The sequence below is a fragment of the Corapipo altera genome, unplaced genomic scaffold (genome assembly GCF_003945725.1).
Source record: "Corapipo altera isolate COAL_440 unplaced genomic scaffold, ASM394572v1 73, whole genome shotgun sequence".
NCBI classification, from domain to species: Eukaryota; Metazoa; Chordata; class Aves; order Passeriformes; family Pipridae; genus Corapipo; species Corapipo altera.
The window spans coordinates 937,228-955,616 of record NW_020884957.1 but is presented as its reverse complement, the minus strand read 5'-3'; the positions used below and the strand labels follow the sequence as shown (position 1 = coordinate 955,616).

Sequence of the window (18,389 nt, the reverse complement as noted above, 5' to 3'; positions counted from 1 at the left end):
TAATAATAATAATAATAATAATAATAATAATAATAATAATAATAATAGCAGATCATATAAGACTATGTACTTAAAGTTTGGCTAAGAAAAATTACCTTTATTCATTTTCCACCGGTGCCCCCAGAGTAGATTTTTTAGAGCATTCTAAAGGCAACACTGTACCAGTAAGTGCTCTACCACATCACTCATTCCTTTTTGCTTTTTACATCAAATATGTTAACTTGCCTTTAAACCAATGCAGAGGTCCTCCTGACATTTTTGTACCTGTGCTTTTTATATACTGGTTTTGCTTTTATTTACACTTACAGTTTCCAATTATGTTTCAGGGTCAAGAAGAAACATATGAGGGAAATCAAAGTTTAAAGAGAGAGATAAGCAAGGTCATAATCTATAACAAACTTTTTTTTCCTTTTCTAATGCAGTCATCCACCTACCTGTTGGGCTGATGTGCTCATTCACCCACCTACCTTTCAAGGAAAGTTTTACAATTATTTACTATTTTCTTTTTCAGCAGCAGTTACTAAATTAGTGCAAATAACGATGCACGCTCATCAGTTACCAATATATTGCTTTATTTCTTGGTAGCAAATTAAGGCTTTATAGTGAGATTTGTACAGTACAGGCCAATTGAAACATTAGAAATTTAAAAACCATGTAGCACTATTAACTCAATTTAACATAGCCAGAAAAGTAGCTTTTTTTTTTTTTTAATAAACAATTAAATGTTACTAGTGAGGCCTTATATTTCATGAGTGCAAATGGCTCAAAATCCCACCATCCTCAGGAATGGGCTCAATATTTAAATTCCTCGAGGCCATTTTTAGATAAAGGATAAACAAATAGTATAGCTGGCTCAAACAAAATATACTGTATTACTTGCTGGAGAAGAATCTCTTATTTTAAAAATATGGAAAGGAAAACCAAAGTGAAATTAACTGTCCAAGAGATAGTATCACCCCGTATTAGTCATTGACCAGTAACACTAGCAATGGCAAATTCATTTTCTGTGTCCCTCTTTGCTATAGTACAATTTGATTTATAATTCAGAGCTGATGACATCCTCTATATTAAGAAACTCAAAATTGGAGGAATATACGTAAGTTACAGGAATTTTTGCAGCAGTAGGATAAGTTCCCTCTGCAGGTACATGTTCAAACCATTGCATTTTCCTTTTTTTTTTTGCAATTTGAGAGAGCATTGCTATAAGTATTTCCTCGGTGGTTATGTATTTTTCTCAAGCATATTGATTTTCACTCCATACCAATGATTTTATTAGTGTTGTCTGCAGTTGATGGAACTAGTGCTTAGGAAAACCAGACACAGTGCTTCCCTTCTTATGAGACACAGCGTTTGAGCTGAATGTATGAATTCACCTGTCAGTCAGGTCAAGCACAGGGGGCCTGCCTGAAAATATCATCACCCCTCGCGTGTCTGGCTTTCAGATCTGAGCATTACACGTGAAAATGCAGAGAAACAGCTGCCAGAAAACTGAAGAAAGTAACCATGAATCGACCACACACTCTGGGGAAGGAGGCAATGAGATGGGGGACCTTCAAAACACTCCTGCTCATGCAAGAGCAACCATGAAGAGTACTAGGAGCTCACAGGGTCACAGGGCAATGCTGGTGTTTAATTATTTGTTGAACAGCAACTGTATCTCCAGCCTAAGGGAACACACACAAAGTTTGAAAAAATCTAAATCTAATCTGAATAACACTGGAAGCCCCTCTGTCCCCAGGGGTGTTATCTAACATTAGGCTAATGTCTTAGAAGTTTTGAGATCAGCCATCTATCCTTTGAACTGGAAGGTCACAGAAAAGGGTCGGGTTTCTAAGTGTAATAAGGCACATACTGACTTTGCCTTAATGGACATGGCTGGTTTGCTCAGGGAGCATCAACTGCAGTGGTGCCACAGCTGCTGAAAAGATACAGTGAAGGAACAAAGACAGACTTTCTGGTGACAATCACATAGCACAGTGATTGGGACTGCCCTAAGCAAGCTACTCCACAATGACTCAGACTCTCCCCAGTGTCCTACAGTGCTATCTCAGATTGTTGCAGAATTACAGCAGCTTCTCAGGCTGGTTTGCTGGCTTTTCCTTTTGCCAGGCCACCAATATCCCGCTTGTTCTCCTTCACTCAGGTGAATATGTCATTGCTTATTAGAGCCAGAAATCCCTATCTACTACCAGGGGGTTGTACTACACATGCAGGAGAGGGCAAATTTAGAAATGAAGGCAAGTAGTGATGATGCACAAGTGACTTTCCAAGGGAATCCATGCATGGGCACAATCTCCAGATTCACTCAGTAGAAGTGCTCAGCAATGGCCAGCAGGTCTTATTCTGCCTCAGTTGAGTATATTTAAGAACATTACCTAGTATTTCCTGAGGGATTACAATGGATGACTACCAAAAGGAAACTACGTGGGGAGAAGAGGATGCTTTATCAGCCATACTGGAAAAAGTTGGGGAACACAGACACAGACACATATTGCATAGTCAGCTTCAAGAGAACAGCTGGAATTCAGATGTATTTGACACAGCTTAGTAGCATTTCCAAAGGAGGGATTATGTGCTATTTCCTTTGGAGGCAGCTACTGTGGCCTGGGACAAGATCATGGCTCTTATGGAAATGGCACTCCAGTGGGGATGCTGAGCACTCATTGCTTTTGCATTAAGGCAGCCTCTCCACAGAGACCCACGGCACCTTAAAAAGTGATCATATAAAAAGCAAACAAAATAGTCCTCTAGAAACCCTCCTCACAATGTACAAGAAAAGCTGACTCCCGTGAGCGACAGAAAAGACAGCATTAATGAATATGGGAGCGTGTGTTTCTACATCAGTGTTTTTAATACTGCATTGTAATGACAGGTGTGGGGTGTCCTTTCAGAAGAAAGCAGGGTTGGTGTGCTCTATTATACAGCGCTTGCAATGTCGTTTAACAAATCGTAGAGCATCAACAGAGACGTCGCAGTCCTGCACATTCAACATCTGCAGGTCAAAACAGTTGGCAGCTACAATCTGCAGGCCCTGCCCAGTGATGCTCTCACAAGATTTCAGGCTCAGGCGCTTCAGGTTGAAGCAGTTGAGGGCTAGAAACTCCAGGCTGGTGTCTGAGACCAGAGGGCACTTGCCAATATCTAGCGATTTGAGTTTTGTGCAATTTTTGGCGAGGTACTCCACGCCGTGGTCCGTGATGCCCTCGCAGCCCCGCGCGTTGAGGTAGCGCAGCTTGCTGCAGTATTTGGCTATGTAACGGATGCCCACGTCCGTGATCCGGCCGCAGTGAGCGATGCTAAGGTATCGGAGACGTGACTCCAGCTTGGCAATCTCCCGCATGCCGAAGTCACTGACGAAGCGACAGTCGCTCACGCTCAGTTCCTTAATGGACGTGCAGTAAATCATCAGGTAACGGAGACCCTCGTCGGTGATGCGGACGCAGCGGCGCAGGTACAGGTGGGTCAGCTGAGTGCAGTGGGCAGCAATGGTGTGCAGTCCTTCGTCCTCCAGGACAAAGCAGTCTGTCATGTCCAAGTAGCGAATGGAGATTTGTTTCCCGTGTAAGGGAGACAGCTTGATGGAGGCTTCACGCGTCAAACTGATGCATGTTACTTTGGAACAGCCTAAGTGGAAAAACACAGAGAGTTTAACGAAGCAGTAAAAACAAATCACGCGGCGAGGCCAGAAAGCTGGGTGTGAAATGTTGTGCTGGATTGTGATGAAGGTACCTTCATGCTGCAAGAGCAGAATCATCCTGACTGACTGGTCTGGATTTGCTGTGATGAGTCCCCACACCACAGGAAAGAATAAACTTCACTGGAGTCAGTGAGGTTACTCTGAGATTTTGAGCACTAGGAAAGAAACAGACTGATTTTGTCCCTATCCCAAATGTAAAATACTGGTCCTATGTTTATCTACAGACAGACTGTGATGTGTTACTGCAATACAGACCCAGCGATAATTAGAGAAAATGATACTACATGACAACCAGTGCAGTTTTTTGATCAGAGTCGGTCTCATTGCTGACTGGATGAGTTTGCAAACCAACATCTGAGGCTCTTTTACCATCCAACCTCATTATAAAAAAGACAACCCCGCCCACTCTCCCAGAAGCATTTGGAGAACAGATGTGAATCCAGCCCTGCAACGTTGGAAGGATGCAAAACTATGGCAGGATTATGTGCTTGCAGAAGGGTGGAGATTCAGATAACCTAAGGAGAATGGGGACATTTGGAAGGAGTCAACAGACTGGTAAGGTCATGGGAGGATATGGATAGATGCAGAAAAGGACTGTGTCAAGTGAGAAAGCCTGGCCATGGAGGTAACTAGACCAGAGGAGAAATACCAGACCTTGCAAGGAAAGCCAAAGAGCTAGATGAAAGGGAAAATCATGCTCACAGACTTTCCCCATTTTTAACCACCACTTCAAATATGGTGGTGAGCAAAAGCTTTTTTTGGAAAGTGCAGTTTCTGCTGCAATGCAAACTGGCAGTCTCAGGATCCTGAGGGAAATTTTTAGCTGTGCCAAGTTCAGCTGGGCACACTGCATTAGCATAGCTAGGAATGGCTGCAAGAAAGAAGGGAGGTTCTACCTGTTACTGACCAAGGCCCAACAGTTTTAGCCATAAATGTCTACTCAGAAAAATTCTGTCAGTTATGCCTAAAGAGGTGCTCTTGGGTAGAGAAAAAAAGAAAAAGGATGTTTTCTGCATTGCTGAAACACTGGCCAACCAGTTTGAAGTGACGCATAAAAACTGATGACTATAGAACTCCATGTATCAGAAATCCTGCACAAATCCTGTAGTGTGGAAGTAAAGAGCAGTGTATGGTGACAACCCCAAAAACTTAAATGATTCAAACTTATACCAATTGATACAACAGGTTCTCATTCAAAGGCTTAGTAGAAGGTATGAATATGCTTCAGTTCTTAAAAAGGAAAAAAAAAATCCCTTGAGATAACCCTGCAGACTCACATAAATGCTGTGAGAAGCATGGGATATGGAGTTGAAACAGTTTGCCACCTGCAATTAGATTTCTACATTCATCATTTGAATTTGCGCTGGACCTTGAATTTAGGCTTCAAATTTAGTTGAACAGAGATAAATTTTACCTTAAGCCTCACACAACAAAATGGGCAAATTGTCCACAGGTCATGCAGAAGCAAAACTTTGAAGCAAAACACTGTTCAACAAACATCTTAAAACTGAATGCTATGGTGCAATCTCTGGAAATAGTTTTGTCCTCAGATAAGTACTACATACATGCTCAGTAATGTAAAGTGATTTTTCTAAAGGGAAGCACTGCAATACTAATGGTGTGAAAATTTCCCCCCTACTATATTCTTTGGAGCAGGTGGTACAAAATACACTACAGGAGTCCCCATCCTTGAGTCTTTTCCACAGAAGAAGCTGGCACATAGGCAGGGCTCTGCTGAACCTGACACAGTTCTTGCTATTGCATTTGGTTGAGGAGGTTGCTGGATTAATGAGTCAGTCTGGATATTTTATATTCTGACCAGAATTCAAATTTAAAATTTGGCTAAGTGAGAATGATGGGTCCACGAGGCCAAGGAGAATGTTCTGTCTGCTGAGAATCCAAGAAGTTTTAATGACCGTAATTAGAAAGTGAATGGGTCAGAAGTCTCACAGCAGGGCTGGAGTCAAATACATCACTGTGTGATCACTGTTTTGAAAAGCTCAGCATTGCCTTGTCTAGTTACTTTGGCTACACTGCAAAATATTTAATGGGAAGGATATTCAAAATGGTTTAACCAGAAAAGGAGTCCATGCTGATACAGAATAGCCTGATTTTTAGGCAAAATGACAGGTTCCTGGGCCCACAACAATTTTTCTGTCCTAAATAATACAAAATGTAAAAACAAATCTCTTGCAACAGGATTTTCCATAAAGTAAGTATAACTGATTTTTAAAAGGGAGGAGAAACTTCCAAACAGACTGAAAAAAATGTTGGCTAGTGTGTTAGATAATAACTTGCAGTCAAGCTCAACCAACTTCTAGAGATATCTCAGACCTGCCCACAAAGTGACTGCTGAGAGTGACAGAACTTACAATGTGTAAAGCTCTTAAAGTTGATACGAACATCTGGTTCTGACATTAAAGATTTTGGTGCATTTTTGCTGCCAAGTAGCCATCCAAGGGGGAAAGGGATTCAGCTAGATGTACAACTGTTAACTGTGATTTAATTAACTAGGAACTAGAGTCACTCCCAGCACACGTACCCAACTTCTCTTGTTCAGTATGGAACCAAACCGGTGAACCACTTCAGTCCTCAGAATTGCTTGAGCATATAGGTGCAAGCCTTGTCCTCACAACTACAGACAGAAGGAGGGGAAAACAGAATCCTGCTTCCAAAACATCCTCCAAAACTACACACATTGTAATGAAAAAAGTGGACTGAATACAAGAGCCTAGAGATCAATTATTCTCAATTCATATGCAGGTGCATGCAGCAAAAGCTATATCTGAACCCAAACACCCCAGCTTTCGAGTATGTTCAAAACCCAGATTTTTCCTTCACATGTTCCAAATAGAAAGAACAACTTACATAAAAATGAGATTAAAATTACTTTCCTATCCCATCGATGAGACAAAATTCAAGGAAGACAGGTATTTTATTTGCCCTCTGCACACTTTGTCCCAAACTGATGAGCTCTTAGGGACAGACGCCACCTTCTAGATCTGAAAGTAACAGGCTTGGGAAAACCACAAATGCAGATAAATCCCAAAAGAACCTATTTCAAGACCTGTTATCATCTTTTCCTTTTCCCTGCTTTTGAAAAGAGAGCTCTGGACCAAAGCATTTTCAGCCACTTACAAGCTCCTAGGTGCACTCAGAGTGTGAGCTTCAAAGCTTTAGGTCTAAATCACACTGGTACATGCATTTTCTCCTGGTGTTGGAGATGCTTCAACCTGAATGTGTGGTTAGTGATCCAGAACTAATATCAGTATGTACCAACAATAAGTTAATTCATATGCAAGGTCATTGCAAACAGACTCCATGGGACAGGACTCCTGTGAGTCCCACAGACACTCCTTATCACCTGGTGGTTTCAGAGAGCAATCACAAAAAGTGAATAATTCCCATTTGCTGCTATTTGTTTTGATGCCTTTCATGCGATTCTGCCATCCTAGGAATGAGGTGAGAGAGTTGGATAAAGCAGCTTAAAAAAAAAAAGGGCAGAGAAAAGAAAGCAAATCAGTGTACACCAGATAGGTAGCCTTGGAAAAATCAGTTTATCTGGGTACCAATGACTCAATAGCATTGCTTCCTATCCCCACTTCATCCTGCTTATTGCCACTGGTACCTCTGCAATGGCAAATCTGTTTTGGATGATTAATAATGGCATTAGATTGATAACAAATAAGATCATAAAATAAATGTTGAACGGCAAATTTACTGCAGTTCTCTGCTTGACTACATCCTTTCCATTAAGTGCCAACCTATCTGCAGAGAGGAAATTCTGTGCAGCTGACCTTGGGAAAAAAACATTTTGTTTCCCCAGAGCCAGTCTGAGGAAAATTGTCTAAAACATTTCTGCTGATCTAAATAGCTGCAACTGCAGCTTTTTCTTAAAAGAAAAAAAAAAAAAAGAAAGAAAAAAAGTCCAAGCTATCTAAGTCTTGTTAAAATAGCAATGGAAATAAGGGAACCTCGAAGATTAGCTAGGGATGACAACAAATATTAATACCCAGAAAAAAAGTCTAGAACTTATTCTGAGCTTCTCCTCCATTCACTTATAAGATTACAGATATATACATTATATATATGTGTGTGTGTGTGTGAAAGATAAAACAAATTTTGCTGAAGTAACTAGCTTTCACCACATGATGTAGCACTGACTGCAACATGAGCCCTTGTATGGGTGCTTTGTGCAAAAATCTATGAAAAGTGAGCGTGCTACTTGAACAGGCCATCTCTGTTACTTCGCCTCCTTCGGAGGAAGCCTGGCCACTCCAGAGGCACTGTTGGCATTATGGGCACTGAGATTCTAGTGGTGCCTGTCTCACAGGCACTGTGTTGGGAAACTGGCATTTCTGCTTGGAAAGACAACAGGGAAAGGGAAAATGTGCAGTTGTGGGGTTTGGCAAGCATGATGCTTTCAGAGTTATAAGCATCTGTACGGAAACATTTCCTGTTACCTGACACATCAAGGTGTTCCAGGTTTGGGCACAGTGACACGACATCAAAGACTGCCTCATTGGAGATGTTGTAACATCCAGACACCTCCAGCCTCCTCAGTTCTGGACAGCACTGGGCAATGGTGTAGAGTCCTCTGTCTGTGAGCCGCCTGCAGCCACTAACAATTACCGTCTCCAACATGAGACATACGTTGGGAGTATCCTGACAAAGCCTCCGGGTCAGCACTTTAAGAGCCCTGTCTACGTTGATTGTCTCGCCAGTGAGGCGAATAGTCCTCCAAAGCCGTGGGTCCCAGGCAAGGTTGTACCAGCGGCGGCACACACGGGCACAGCGGCACAGCTGGTTGGTGGGCAGGAAGGAGAATATCTGGATCATGGAGTGGTCGGGCAGCCGGTCTATGTTGGCCTGTTCCTTCTGGTGCTTGGATGCCAGCCGGATGAGAGGATGCGTGAGGCGGGTTGGAGGTGGTGAGTGGACCATGGCAACAGTTTCCCCAGTGACTGAGGACGAAGATGTAGACGAACCTCTGCCATTTTGGAAACCAGGGGAATTTGGTGGAAATATTAATGCTGGACTGGGTGTACTGAGTGTCCGCATGCTCAGGTCGGAATCTGGAAGAATGAACACATAATTTCAGTAAGTGGTGGACAGATGCAGAGCTCTCTGCACAGCACAGCACCCCACCAGCCCATTTGCTATTGGAGTATGGTGGACTTCAGCGTTTGTTGAGGGTTAAGCAGTCATTTTTACCAGTAAGAGTGAGGAAATATATATTTCAAAAGCCATGTGAGCAAAGGAGGAGCTGCAGTTCTGAGCCCTGTAATAAAGAGGAGATGGCAATGGAAGTTCAGAGTACATCTGAATCACAGGCTTTTTATAACAGAGAATAGCTACCCATAACCTTAGCACAGCTGTGAGCTGTTAGGGACAGAATACTGTGATCCTTTGCCTCAGCTCCTTCAGCCATTCAGCAGGAGCCCAAAGAAGAGCTCACAAGGCAAATGCTGCTTCCTTCACCACACCTGGGCAGATGAGAGAAGCACAACTCCATATACTTATTTTTATCATGTTATTAAAGAAGTTCATGCAAACTGGAACTCAGTAGTTTAACCAAGAGCCCAGTGATTAGTTCTTCTTAATGTGCACACAGAAAGCACTCCTTTCCAATGGACGAAAGTGAACTTCGGTTGGAAAACACAAGCCCAGAAAAGTAATTGACAAAGGAACAGCATGTCTGGAAACTTGTCAGCGAGCTGCTGCTGCACATTTACACACACTTACTGCTAGGGCTAATTGTCACACTAAAAGCAGCCAACCCAATTCCCCTCCCCAGAACAATTTGCTACTTCTTTACTTTCTTCATTTCACTCTACTGTGAAAAATCAAGCACAAAAATCAAGATCCTCTGCTACTAAGACAGGTTACCTTTGCTGTAAGATTATTTCAACTGTTTTCCTTTTGTGCTGATATTGCTGCCTACAAGTCACTTCCACTCCTGCTCCCAGTTCTCCAAGCAAACCAGGTAAAAGACTAGAAGACAACTACAATATCATTTTGATAGTCAAGCAAATATCATGGGCAATACATTTAGGGATTCAGTTATTTTAGCAATACACTACACAAGATAAAAGCAGTGTAACAGACAAATGCTGCTGCTGAGCACACCCCTTCCATCTCTGACTTCTCAGATCTCAACAAAATTCTTTATAAAGGAAAGCACCACCCAGAGATGAATACAGGAACCACAATGTAGTGACCAGCAGAATAACAAATTTCACTTAACAGGGTAAGAACAGTGGTTTTAGAGCACCAAACTTTTCTCCACGTCACATCTCTCACATCAGTGTTCAGGCATTTCAGGGAAGTATACAAAGGCATGTACTTAAGTAACAGACTCTGCAGCTCTGTGACTGTAACAGCACAGATAAGGACTAAGCAACATACACCCCAGAAATGCATTCAACAAACCTGCCCAAACCTGCGTTTAGGCAGAGTTTTAAAATTAAGTCCATTTTAGACGAATTAGATCATTACACATAAACTTCCCTATCAAGCTTTTACTTAGTCCAGCACTAGCCACAACAGTAGCAGTCACAGGCCTGCATTTTCAGCGTGTCTGCAGGAAAGAGACTCAACTACTTAGCTGAAGAACGCAAGACACAACTCCAGCAGCTTCCTCAAGATCACCTAGATGAGTTGCAGAGAGATCAAAATCATCTCCTCACACTATGGAGGAAAAGCTTATGCTACCCAGCTCCTTCCCTCTTCCTCTTCTGCATCTTGTTTTACTTAGAAACTCATTGTTTCAGCAAGTGACAGGAGAAAACATTTTCTCCAAGGCTTCTGAGCCTGTGTTATGGCTATGTGGACCTAACACAGGGATTTGTGTATTTAGGAGCAAGAACTGTATCTTCATGCAGAGTGCATTTTGCAGGCACTCTACTCCCTCTGAGATCTCCTAATACCCCCCTGGCAGCTATTGCAAATAATTGCATCGAGGAGTGTTATTTGGAAAGTGTCTGGTATATGCTGGTATTTTAAAAATGAGATTTACAGCTGGAGAGAAAAAACCCAAAACATCAGCAGCAGCCAGGTTCCTGCAGACAAGCACTGATTCCACAGACCACTTAGGCAACAGACCCCAAGATAAATTTTCACAAGGACTTACCATATGTTTGACCTCCCTCACACTACTACCAAACCAGTGAAAGTGCCTGAAGTTAAACGTGCAGAAGATGAGGCAGACTTGGAGCCTTTACTTTTTGCTCTTTTCTTGAGGTTTTAAGACAAAAATGTTTCTAAAATAGAAGAATAGACACTTTTTTTCAAGTGCTGGATGTATCTTCTGCTATTACATATATTTGATATTGTCAATCCCTCTCCTTTCTTTTTACTTCTTTATTAGCTTTGGGCTCTTTAGCTGGTTGATTGTTGTTTGATTGTTTTTACACAAACAAGCACAAAAGGAAGACAAAATTATATAAATAAAAACACAGAACGAACACTTGTTTCTATTCCACAAAAAAGCCAGAACTAAAATCAAAAGCAAAAAGTTTAAATTTTTAATGTCTGCTATAAACAATTTTTACTACTGTGGGAGCAATTACCTTCTGTAAGATCCAGCATATTTTGAAAACATACGTTTTTAATCAGTTACTGTTGAAAACACCTAAGAATTTCTGCAGCGTTACAGTTTTCCCTAGTCTTCATTTCTACCTAAGCATAAAAAAGCATTTAATACTCTATGATTCTCCCCACTTCCCCCGGTGAGCAACACACCAAGCTAATACGGCTAATCTCCACTCCTTCTGGATCAGAAGTGGCATTCCTTCATCACTCCTGGGCACTGTGAATAATCAATGCCTTAGACCTTCTGGATACATAATGAATTACTAAAATGTGGTTTTTAACTTAGACCTAAAGCTAAAAAAGGCCTGACCTTCTGTTTTATGGGTATGCTCCATGCTTGCTTTGTGCTCTCTTAATTGTCTCATTAGTATAGCAGTTCCAGATGTGCATCCTGTATTTCTTTTACCTTCGATCCTGAAGGTGCATCATGTGAAACTTTGCTCCCTCCACCTTCAGGGCACAGACTTCCAGACAGACATACACATACATACACATGCACCCTGTCTCCCCACCACAAAGTATTTTGGAAAAAGACTGTAGTGTTGTCACTGTGTTTAAATAAGGGAGTTGAGAACACATTACTGGTCTGTTGAGCCTGTAATGCAATACGCTCTCAGACAGGAATTTTGCTGGTAGCTCAGCTGAACTCGGCACAGAGGTATTCCTGCTTACTATTCGTTGTACACCCCTAAGGGGAAAAGAAAAAAATAGCAGGTGAGTCCAGGAGCCTTTCTGCCAGGAAAAACTTGGAAAGCTTTTTGCTAGCATTTAAATCTCCAGCAAAACACTCGGTCTACTATACATTCTCCAGGCTTTTCAAGTGTTTTCGGGAGGGGCTTCATATAGCACTATCTGAACCTCTGAGGGTTTCCTTCAGATTTTGTTCTTCACCATTTACCAAGTGCTAGTTAACAGGCTGCGTCAGTCTGAGAAAGAGCAACTTAATGACAGTGTAACATTAATAAACACAACACTGCAAGTGCAAATGAAGTTACTGGTTACAGTTCTCAGTACACATTTTTACACACACATGCCCTATACAAACATTACACTTCCCGAAAAAACACAACTGTTTACAAGACTGAAATGCAGCTTTACATTTTGGTGATCTTAGAAAGTAAAAACAAATCAGAAAGCAGCCCTGCACTTCCCTCCCTACAACCTCTTTTGTTCCTTAGTCTCCAATCTTCTGTCCAAGATGCCTTTTATTAAAGCTTTGATCAGGCTCTGAAAGTTATTTTTTGATGCAGGAGAAAATTTCTTAACAATCTTTAAAGAAATCTCAAAAGATGTGTGCCAGAAACCGAAATATAAAAGCTGACACAGAGGGAGAAAATGCACTAGAGGGAGTTTTCTTATTCCATTAGGAATCTGGTTTATTTCAAATATTTTTTCTCCCCAGTTTGTTTCCTAATTAATACATAAGTCTGGGGACAAAAAGCCTTTAAATATATACATTTAAATCAAGATCTAGTTCCTTCTGGCATTGACAACAACATGCAATCTCTGATTTCAGAACCAGAGAGGGAAAACAATGTTGTATTTTCATCACTCCAGCAATGCACACTAGCACAGGACACTTGATGTCCAGCTTCCAGCATGGACTTTTTAAGATTGAACCATTTTCCATGCTTAAGGTGTGACTCCATTTGTCCACACCTTCCACTATGGTATTGCAAGTGAGTCTTTTTTAAAGTGAATTCTACATTGAGCTCTTCCAAGTTAACAAAATTGAAATGAGAATTTTTACAAATATCAATGAAACTTAAGACTCTTATCTGAAAACTAAAAAGGATCCTTCGTGTTGATCTGCTGGCACCACTGAGGTTTTTAGCAAAACTAAGCTAAGAAATAAACCAAACTGTGTTCAAGCTCTGAAAAGTCAGTATAGCTGAGAAAAATATAAAACAATTGTCATTTTTTTAAACATTAGATGCAAAGTAATGCGTGCCAGAAGCATTTACCCAGAGTACCAAAACATCACTTAGCATCTCTTCAATAAGTGTTGCATAAGTATTACATATTTTACTAAGTGCAATGTGGGTATAGACTTCACATTTTTACCATGATACCATCAACTTCATGCTTGCCAAGGAAGCACTCTTCTTACAGAGACTGGGGAAAGTAATGACATGGGGAACTTAATGGTTGTAGCAGCTACAGTCAACAGTACAAAGGGGAATAGAAGCAGCTGACGGGCTTCTACAGGGGGAACAATGTGGGCTGATTCAGGGAGAGACGTGAATTTGACAGACAGATTTCAAATATGGCTGTGTGCTCTTATATGAGAGCAAGAAAAGGAGTTAGCTAGGACAGTAGGCTACAACACAGCCATTTTCTTTCTAAGGCTGTGGGCATGGACAAAGTTCCAGAAAAAGTGATACCTACAAAAAAAAAAAAAAAAAAAAAAAGAGCATCATCCACATCACAAATATCCTCAGGCATTTCTCTCAGGGTAAGCTACCCTACTGACCTTGGTTCCTCCCAGTCCCAGGAGGCTGGGAGGAACTGGACAGCCTGAGATAGCAAAGAGACAGCTGGAACAAAACTCACTGTGCAAACTTGTGCTGAGCTGCAGTGGTCAAGCATGCCAGAAGGAAAGGGTTGCTCGGTGGAGATACATATAGAATTGTGCATCCTTTTACACTGAAGAACATATAGAATGAGAAATAAAGTTGGATGAGCTCTCTCATCCCTCTCCAAGAACACCAAATACACTTAAACCATCTCCAATGTGCATGTCTGCCCTGTTCTTAACTGCCAGGGACAGCTATTACTCAGCTGACTGAGGTGTCTGTTCCAGTGTTGCAAGTGTATCAAGTTTCTAAGTTTTTCCTTATTTGGCTCATCTAAGAAGCTGTTTCTTGCCCCCTCTTCTAGAGATCGCGAAGAATGAGACATCTCCATTCTTTCTGTAAGGATTTATCACATGCATTGGCCTTTCTTCCTAGTCGTGTTACTAATATTCACAATTTCTCTTAGTTTTTCCTTTAAATTTTCTCCAATCTGTGTGTTTTTCTCTTAAAGTACAATGCTTCAAACTGAGCACTACACATCACCCAACCTCACCAGCAGTGGCCAAAGTGGAGTCCTTCCCATCTATATTTCATGGAAACCACACTGTCAACTTTCCAGATTTCAACAGTCTCAGAAGGCTGATATATTCTCTATGGATTCCATGTATTGCCTGAATTCCCACGTGCCATACGGCTAGCTGCCTGGACATTTATTTTCTTCATCCATGTTTATAGAATCCATTCATCTTCCCTACACCTGCCACCTTATAGAGAATGTTATGTTTTCTCTCTCCTTAATTTCATACCTTTTCAAGAGTATTTTGAGTACTGAGCAACCTTCTCAAATTGTGTTAATTTTCAGTTTTCAAAATATATTGCAGCTCTAGTGTCATAAATTTTAACCCATTCCTCCACACGTTGGTAATTTTGGGTCTCAATTCAGTTCAAATAGATGGCTTCCAGAGAGAACGGGGAAGTCTAGCAACCTGTTCATGAATACTGTAAGGTATAATGAGATGAGTTCAGTTGATTGGAGGTTGGTGCTAATAACACCAAGATTACAGGTTCAATCCCCATATGGGCCATTCACTTAATAGTTAGACTTGATGATCCTTGTGGGTCCCTTCCAACTTAGAATATTCTGTTATTCCTAAAGGGTCCTTCTTGAATCATCATCATAGTTGACATTCACAGTGATAATTATACAGTGTACTATTCCCCTTCAGTGGCCACCTTACGATGATTTCATTTAGTCTGTATTTCACCAGCTTGTTTCCAACACACACATGTAACACCCTAAATAAACCCGAGATAGGTTACAGCTACTGCTTCCCTCTCACCGGACAATTTATTCTTGCCAATGCAGAAAATTAAACTGAAAACTGAGTTCAAAGGAACAAAAACACTTTGACAAAGGTGAAAACTTATTTCTTATCCTGTGATATCTTTTAGGTCATTCAACTTTCTTTTTGAGAGAAGAGACCTGTGACAAAGCTCGATCTGTCAATGTAAGAATGAGCAGCCTTATGAAGTAATCACATCCACATGCTCTTGGAAGGAACTTAACCTTTTATAGTTTTTAAAAACCTCCTATACAATGTAATAAGAAACTGTACCTATTGTATAAGACTAGAGGCATTGTGGAAGAGGGATATGTTAACCTAAATTTGAAGCCATTTCATAGTAGTTTCTGTGTAACATTTTAGACCTTGGATTATACCGGTGTAACTTCCCTGTGATGTCAAGCTCCAGTTTTCTTTAGTCTATAAACTTCTCCAAATACCTTTGGAGACCTGATCTTGCATTCCTGGCATATTCACGCTAGATGCTCAAAGTCAAACAGCACTACAACTGAAGTAAGCAAATAATTCTTCCTTACATTGTATTTGTCAAAAGCTGGAACTAATTTCCCCCCTACTGACTTTGTCCCCTGCCACATGGCAAGAATTAATTTTAATCCTCATATTTTTGAAAGGAGCTAAAAATACAAAGACTGAAGGCAAAAGAAGTAAAAAAGCAATTCACTAATAGTTTAGGAAGTCAAGAAATCTTAATTTTGTCTTCAGTACCACTGATGACACTAGCACATCAGCTCTGAGAAAGGGGTTTCACAGTGCATCATTTCTGGGAAATTACATAGAGATAGATTGGAAGGTGCATTTTTTCCATGTTCACTAAATATGTAACCCCAAAATGAATTCCATACGTGCTTGAGTACAAGCTCTACTTAAACCCTTCAGGTCAGATCCTCTCCCAACTCCTAGTGGTATGCCAGGGAGCTCCTCCAGCTGAGTTAGTTTATATTTACATTAGCAAAGAGTACAGCCCAGAAAGAGGAGCTCTGTGGAGCAAAACTAATACTGCTGAAAACCCAACATCCCCAGGCCTGGGAAGTGGGTGTTATTTTTTAGCCAATATTTAATTTAATCCCCAAACCTGAATGCTCAGTTGGAGTTGCTTTTAGTATTTTAGGTGTCCTGCCAGAACATATTTTTTGGCTTTAGTTTTGCCTGAGGGTAACTGAGTTCACATACATCACGGTAGTAATTAAAACAGGGTAAACAGGAGAGGCATTTCAAAAGTGAGCTTTGGACTTAAACAAAAATGCTAATGCAGATGAACCCACTGGTCAGTGAAGAATCCCCTGTCCACCTCCTCCAAAGCAAGAGTTACCACCTCCCAACCTAATCCATACCACTTTGAGGAGAGGCATCCTATGCCCTGCTAGGTTCTCAGGGCTGAATTATTAAAGGACCAGACACACTGCATTTCATCATCCCCCATTTTCAGGATTATCACACCTATGGGAATCCATGCAGTTTAATGCATTGCTCTGAAATGTGCAAACCAAATGCGATTAAAAATGAGCATTTACAAGATGCTTAAGTAAGACAACAAAAAGATAGTAAGTTTGCTTAATTTCCATATATTAAAAAGCCTGCCATCATCTTTCCCTCTTCTCTTGAAAAACTTTTAAAAGTCTTAATTAACCCAGGAGCCCCATCCTGCTGAATACAAAAAACATTCCCAATTCATCCAGAGAATGACTTGTTTCACTGAAACAGGTTTACAACTACATTCTGCCTTTCCTTTGAGTTACTCTAACATGCTCCAAGGTGAAAATTTTGTCAGGTAAAACACTCTTCCACCTGACTAGACAACATTTACATTTCTGTGTTCCACTGTTTTTAATCTATTCTTCTTTATTTTTCATTTAATACCAACTTGACATAAATGTAGCGAAGGTAACTGCACACTGCTTGATACTGGCTTTTAAGATATACACACATGGTCAGAATTAGTCACCTGGAGTGACACTCTTCTGGGGCAAACAGATGCTACTCTGTCTTTGAGTGATAGGTTGACATTAGGTTTGTGTTGACGCAAATGCATCTTTGCAATTTATATAGAAAACTGGAACAAACGCCTAATGGCTCCCAACTTCAAAATGCAGCAATCCAGTCAGCTGTTCCAGTCAAATGTAGATGTTCCACTATTTCACCTCACAAAAATGGAAGAATTTGGAATAAAAGATGTATCAGTTTACATTATTATAGAACTCCAAGACAAGTTATTGGAATAAATTTATAGGAGGGAAGCATTTTCAGAATTTCCAGTTCATGTGGATCAAAACCAAGAGGATCCTCGGAACTCTGAAATGAAGTTCTGCTAGATGTGCGTGACTCTAAACGGAAAATAATAATATACAAAGCAGAGGAATGCTTGCCTCTGGGAAAAGCTAACAATATAATCACTTTGTTGTGTAATCAAGATGACTTGCATCCAGTTGGTAGCAAATGCTACAGTAGACAAATAATTCCCCCAAGAACGACTGTTTCCAGCATATTCACCATAAGTGAGTAAAAGAACATTGTTTTTCATAATCAACTGTTGGCATACTAAAAGCATGAAGCTCTCAGAAATTACTGACTTTCAAATTAACAGGGGATTCATGATTTGACCTCCAAAATTGGAGAAACAAATGGTAAGCAAATGCTAAACAGAAGAAGAAACAGTAATGAGATTTAAAGCCACAAAAATTGTGCTTCTCTATTAACACTAAAGTTTAGATCACAAAAACACAGAATGGTCTGGGGTCGAAGGGACCTTAAAGGTCATCTAGTTCCAATGCCCCTGCTGTGAACAGAGACACCTTCCACTAGACCAGGTTGCTCAGAGTTCCATCAACCTGGCCTTGGAATACTTCCAGGGATGGGCAACCCATAGCTCCTCTGCGCAACCTGTTCCAGTGCCTCACCACGCTCACAGGGAAGAATTTCTTCCATATATCTAATCTAAAACTACTCTTTCAGTCTGAAGCCATTTCCCCTTGTCCTGTCATTATGTGCCCTTGTAAATGGTCTCTCTCCATGTTCTAATGATTTAATATAATTTAGAATAGTCCAAATACCCTTCCTAAAATGAATGCAGGTTTTGAAAAACTAGTCTTTGCTGATAATCTGAAAAGAGATAAACCTCTAAATTATGGGACAGAGTTGTACACAGCACAAGAAGAGGCCTGTAGATTAAAACAAACAAACAAACAAACCACAAAAAACAAAACAGAAAACCAAATGAAAAGG

General features: G+C 40.7%; 1 protein-coding gene across 6 annotated transcripts in view; it reads right to left on the bottom strand.

Moving 5' to 3' along the window:
- Nucleotides 1–555: 555 nt before the first annotated feature.
- FBXL7 (F-box and leucine rich repeat protein 7) overlaps nt 556–18,389 on the bottom strand; it is a 316,213-nt gene continuing 298,379 nt past the window's right edge. For all 6 annotated transcript variants that reach the window (XM_027663789.1, XM_027663792.1, XM_027663793.1 and 3 more), the window contains 2 exons: nt 8,161–8,772; nt 556–3,624 (listed from right to left, as the gene is read on the bottom strand). In XM_027663789.1, the coding sequence (XP_027519590.1) occupies nt 2,888–3,624; nt 8,161–8,772 (1,349 nt within the window). In that variant the 3' untranslated portion in view covers nt 556–2,887. The remainder of the gene's footprint in view (nt 3,625–8,160; nt 8,773–18,389) is intronic.